Source organism: Dromiciops gliroides, chromosome 4 (genome assembly GCF_019393635.1).
Source record: "Dromiciops gliroides isolate mDroGli1 chromosome 4, mDroGli1.pri, whole genome shotgun sequence".
NCBI classification, from domain to species: domain Eukaryota; kingdom Metazoa; phylum Chordata; class Mammalia; order Microbiotheria; family Microbiotheriidae; genus Dromiciops; species Dromiciops gliroides.
The window spans coordinates 285,817,569-285,823,362 of NC_057864.1; the positions used below are offsets into that span (position 1 = coordinate 285,817,569).

At 35.4% G+C, this 5,794-nt stretch overlaps 1 protein-coding gene across 1 annotated transcript; it reads left to right on the plus strand.

The window, feature by feature from the left end:
* The first annotated feature begins 1,441 nt into the window (after positions 1–1,441).
* Positions 1,442–2,203, plus strand: LOC122726009 (ADP-ribosylation factor-like protein 6-interacting protein 1). Its single transcript, XM_043963423.1, has one exon. It carries the CDS (start codon positions 1,535–1,537, stop codon positions 2,144–2,146), a length of 612 nt encoding a protein of 203 aa, XP_043819358.1. The 5' UTR covers positions 1,442–1,534; the 3' UTR covers positions 2,147–2,203.
* The last annotated feature ends 3,591 nt before the right edge of the window (positions 2,204–5,794 follow it).

The window sequence follows — 5,794 nt, forward strand, 5'->3', positions numbered from 1 at the left end:
CTATATTTCTTAGCCAGTACCAGATAGTTTTGATGACTGCCACTTTATAGTAAAGCTCCAGATTTGATACGGCTAACCCACCTTCCTGTGCATTTTTTTTCCATTATTTCCCTTGATATCCTTGAGTTTTTGTTTTTCCAGCTGAAATTTGTTATTATTTTTTCTAGCTCTATAAAATAAATTTTAGGTAGTCAGATTGGTATGGTGCTGAATAAGTATATTAATTTAGGTAGAATTGTCATTTTTACTATATTAGTTCTGCCTGTCCATGAGCAATTGCTATCCTTCCAATGATTTAGATCTGATTTGATTTGTGTGAAAGGTCTTTGGTAATTGTATTCACAGAGTTCCTGGGTTTGTCTTGGCAAGTAGACTCCCAAGTATTTTATATTATCTACTCCTACTTTAAATTGAATTTTCTTTCTATTTCTTGCTGCTGGACTTTGTTGGTCAGATATAGAAATGCTGATGATTTATGTGGATTTATTTTATATCCTGTTACTTTCTAAATTTGTTAATTGTTTCAAGTAATTTTTGATTTGATTCTCTAGGATTCTCTAAGTGTATCATCATATCATCTGCAAAGAGAGATAGTTTTGTTTCCTCCTTGCCTATTCTAATTCCTTTAATTCCCTTTTCTTCTCTGATTTCTAATGTTAACATTTCTAGTGCAATATTTAATAATAGAGGTGTTAATGGATATTCCTGTTTCACCCCTGATCTTATTGGGAAGGCTTCTAGTTTATCTCCCTTACATATAATGCTTGTGGATGCTTTTAGGTAGATACTGCTTACTATTTTAAGGAAAGCTCCACCTGTTCCTAAACTCTCTAGTGTTTTTATTAGGAATGGGTGCTGTATTTTGTCAAAAGCTTTCTCTGCATCTATTGAGATAATCTTATGATTTGGGTTAGTTTTCTTATTGATGTAATTATGCTGATAGTTTTCCTAATGTTGAACCAGCCCTGCATTCCTGGTATAAATCCCACCTGGTCATAGTGTATTATCCTGGTGATCACTTGCGGTAGTCTCCTTGCTAATATCTTGTTTATTATTTTAACATCAATATTCATTAGGGAAATTGGTCTATAATTTTCTTTCTCTGTTTTTGCTCTGTGTGGTTTTGGTAACACCACCATATTTATGTCATAAAAAGAATTTGGTAGAACTCTTTCTTCAGCTATTTTTCCAAAGAATTTGTATAATATTGGAAATAATAGTTTTTTTAATGTTTGGTAGAATTCACCCATAAACACATCTGGCCCTGGGGATTTTTTCTTATGGTGTTCATTAATGGCTTATTCAATTTCTTTTTCTAATATGGGTTTATTTATGGATTTTATTTCCCCTTCAGTTAACCTGGGCTGTTTTTATTTTTGTAAATGTCCATTTCATTTACATTGTCAAATTAATTGGCAAAAGTTGGGCAAAATGATTAAGGATCTTGAGAAGGGTCGTCCTTTTTTTTGTTTTGTTTTTTCTATAGGGATTCCGGAGGCGCCGGCCGGTGAGCCTGGGAGGTGCTACGGTGACCATGGTGGAGGGGGACAAGTGCAGCAGCAACCTGCTGGCTGCAGAAACTGCCAGCTTGGAAGAACAGTTACAAGGATGGGGAGAAGTAATGCTCGTAGCTGATAAAATCCTTCGATGGGAAAGAGCCTGGTTTCCACCTGCAGTTGTGGGTGTTGTGTCTTTGCTATTCCTTTTGATCTACTACTTAGATCCATCTGTTCTTTCTGGTGTTTCCTGTTTCGTTATGTTTTTGTGCCTGGCTGACTACCTTGTACCCATTCTTGCTCCTAGAATATTTGGCTCCAATAAATGGACAACTGAGCAACAGCAGAGATTCCATGAAATCTGCAGCAATCTGGTGAAGACACGGCGAAGAACTGTTGGCTGGTGGAGACGCCTCTTCACCCTGAAGGAAGAAAAACCTAAAATGTACTTCATGACCATGATTATTTCCCTTGCTGCAGTTGCTTGGATTGGACAGCAAGTGCACAATCTTTTCCTCACCTACCTTATTGTAACTTTCTTACTGCTACTTCCTGGACTAAACCAACATGGAATCATTTCAAAATACATCGGAATGGCCAAAAGGGAGATAAACAAGCTCCTCAAACAAAAGGAGAAGAAAAATGAATGAGGCACCTCTTTCATTCAGTATCATAAATGTGACAGACATAGTGTTCTTGGGAGCAGTTTCTACAAAGTGTGTGTACTAACATGTTACAGAAGCACATTTTTACTTTCTTGTTTAACTTCTGATTGGCTCTGGATAAGATTTTGAGACTTGCCAGTTGAAAGCTCTATGCAAAATTCAGCAGAATGTCTTTACTGATTAATATTGAAAACATAGAAGATAGCTGTCTATGAAAGGACCCCCTCTGGACTTGTTCTTATTTCATTACCCAAGGTTCACTGAAACGGAACTGAACCAAAACAACCCTTTAGTAGAGTAGTTTAGTAATTCACTAGTATAGTAATTCACTTTAATCCTTTAGAATGTTAATGGTAACTTGAGTAATACAGTCCATCTTGCAATGGAAAATCTCAGGTTAACCTTTTCCTCCTAGAGAAATAGTGGTGGTCTGTGGGTATAGAAAGTAGGTTTCATGCCCTGCTTCGAAAAGTTGGCTCTGTGGATATAATGACCAATTTTGTCACTTCTCATGAAGAGACCAATTAGCATTAATTTTCCATTCCTATCCAGTACCATGGAAATGCCCACAGAATTACTGAGAAGTGGTTCCATGGCCTAGCTAATAGTTTGGTTAGTGTATTTCTCCTATAAAACACCTTGGCACCTTTGATCATTTCTACCAAGTAGCAATCTGGTACACTGTTGTCAGTGTAACTTCTATTCAGTAAATTGTTGAGAAGCTTCTTTAGAGTATACTTCTAAATAGAATCCTACTCTTTTAAAATGATTATCTAAATTCCTGGCCTGGGGGAGAGAGAGGGCAAAGGAAGAACTAATGAGTAGAGTCACCATTAGGTAAAAACTCTAGAAACAGAGTTATGTCAAATAGTGTTCACCCCTAGCTCTAAGACCAGACAGGATAATTTAACCCTTAAATGACTTAAGTCCCATTCTGGGAAATAACAGAGCTCATGACATACCATTTTAAATTCTCAGACCTATAAAGTGACCCAGGTTAATAGTATAACATGCTAGAAAGTCTGCCCGTTGTTTGTATGATTTGAATTTGCCAGATATTCAAATTATATTTGGCTTAGTAGCCAGAAATTGAGGTAGCTTCCAATTTGAATAAAGAAGCCTACAAAGCTTTCAGCACTTCTCCAAAAACACTTTCCCCTGTGAAAATGTCAAGGAATGTTTAGAAACAATACTTAAACTCTTATTAACTATGATATAGTTTTGTGAATTTAATTGCACTGAAATTATAAAAACTGGGCTGTGATATTTATGTTCTAACAGTAAACTTTTGTTTTCAGAATACTACTGTAGTCAAGGAGCCCATGTAGCATGATTGGTTTTATGAATGTTGTCTGATATACAAACCACCTAGAGAATATTGCATTTATTTCCTCTTGTAAATAAGCCTGTCTTCATAGCTGTTTTTGTGTGTTGTACTGATGACCTCTGCTGTTTTACTCCTGTTTTTCCTTCTATTGTATTTTGTGTAGGAAGAGGCGGGAAGAGAAAAAAGAGGGAGGGTAAAGAATAAAAAAGTTAAACTCTTCAAAAAAAAAAAAAAGTTGGGCAAAATAATTCCTAATTATTGATTTAATTTCCACTTCATTGGTGGTAACATCATCCTTTTCATTTTTGATACTGGTAATTTGGTTTTCTTTCTTTTTTTAAATAAAATTAACCGATATTTTATCTACTTTATTGGTTTGTTCATAAAACCAGCTCTTAGTTTTATTGATTAATTCTATAGTTTTCTTGCTTTCAATTTTATTAATTTCTCCTTTATTTTTCAGGATCTCTAGTTTAGTTTCTAATTGGGGATTTCTAATTTTTTCTATTTTTATCTTTTTAAGTTGCATGTCCAATTCGTTGATCTTGTCTTTCCCTTTTTTATTCATGTAAGCAGTTAGAGTTATAAATTTTCCCCTAAGCACTGCTTTGGCTGCATCCCATAGATTTTGGCATGTTGTCTCATTATTGTCATTCTCTTGGATAAAGTTATTAATTGTTTCTATGATTTGTTGTTTGACCCATTCATTCTTTAGAATGAAATTATTTAGTTTCCAATTGATTTTCATTCTACTTTTCCCTGGCTCTTTCTTACATGTAATTTTTATTGCATCATGATCTGAGAAGGATGCATTTACTATTTCTGCCTTTCTACATTTGACTATAATGTTTTATACCCTAATACATGGTCAATTTTAGAAATTTGGGTAATCGATACTTGGCTGCAGTTCAAGCTCCTTTTCCTTCCGGAATATCATATTCCAAGCCTAGTGGTCCTTTAATGTTGAATGTGCTAGGTCCTGAGCAATCCTGACTGTGGTTCCATGATATTTAAATGGCTTCTTTCTGGCTGTTTGGAGTATTTTCTCCTTCACCTGATAATTCTGGAATTTGGCTATAATATTCCTTGGAGTTTTCCTTTTGAGGTCTCTTTCAGGAGGTGATTGATGGATTCTTTCAAAGATGATTTTACCCTCTGATTCTATAATATCAGGGCCGTTCTCCTTAATAATTTCCTGGAATATGGTCTCTATACTCTTTTTCTGGCTTTCTTGGCTTTCAAGCAGTCCAATGATTCTCAAATTGTTTCTCTTGGATCTTTTTTTTTCCAGGTCAGTTGTCTTTCCAATGAGGTATTTCACATTTTCTTCTATTTTTTCATTCTTTTGATTCTGCTTGGCTGATTCCTTGTGTCTCATGAATTCTTTATCTTCCAACTGTCAAATTTTAATTTTTTTTAATTTTTAAATTTTAATTTTTTTAGCAACAAACATTTATTTTATTTTCCATTTACATGTAAGTGTAGTTTTCAACATTCATTTTCGTACGATTTATAGTTCCAAATTTTTCTCCCTCCCTCCCTCCCTTTCCTCCCCCTTCCACAAGATTGCAATCAGGTTATATATGTACAATCCACAAGTGTTCTTTTTTATCAGTTCTTTCTATAGGGGTGCATAGTAAGCTTCCTCATTAGTTCCTTGGAATTGTCTTGGATCATTGCACTGCTGAGAGTAGTTACGTCATTCACAATTGCTCATTGAACAATACTGCTGTCACTATACACAATGTCCTCTCAGCTCTGCCCACTTCACTATACATCAATGTTCATTAGTCTTTCAAGGTTTTTGGGGGATCATCCTGTTTGTTATTTCCTGTAGCACAAAACCATTCTACTACAATCATCGAACACAGCTTTTTCCATCATTCCTCAATTGATGGACATTCCCTTGATTCTCAGTTCTTAGCCTCCACCAAGAGTTGCTATAAATATTTTTTGTACAACCCCCCCCCCATTTCTCTTTTTCATGATTACTATTATTAACTGTTTCCCTTCCATCCTATTCCCATCCCCATGATATTTATTCTATTATCCATCTTCTTTCATCCTATCACTCTTCAAAATGGATTTGCTTCTGTCTATCCCCTCCCCCACTCTGCCCTTCCTTCCTTTGCCCCTCTCTCTTTATTCCCTTCCTCTCCTATTTTCCTTCAGGGTTATAGAGATTACTCCACCCAATTAAGTGTGTACATTATTCCCTCCTTGAGCCAATTCTAATGAGATTGTGGTCTTTGAGCCCATTTTGATGAGTGTTAGGCTCATTTACTGTCCAGATTAAATAGATTACT

Excerpts from the sequence above, each read along its gene's own strand:
- LOC122726009 (XM_043963423.1), top strand. The coding sequence starts at position 1,535 with ATGGTGGAGGGGGACAAGTGCAGCAGCAACCTGCTGGCTGCAGAAACT.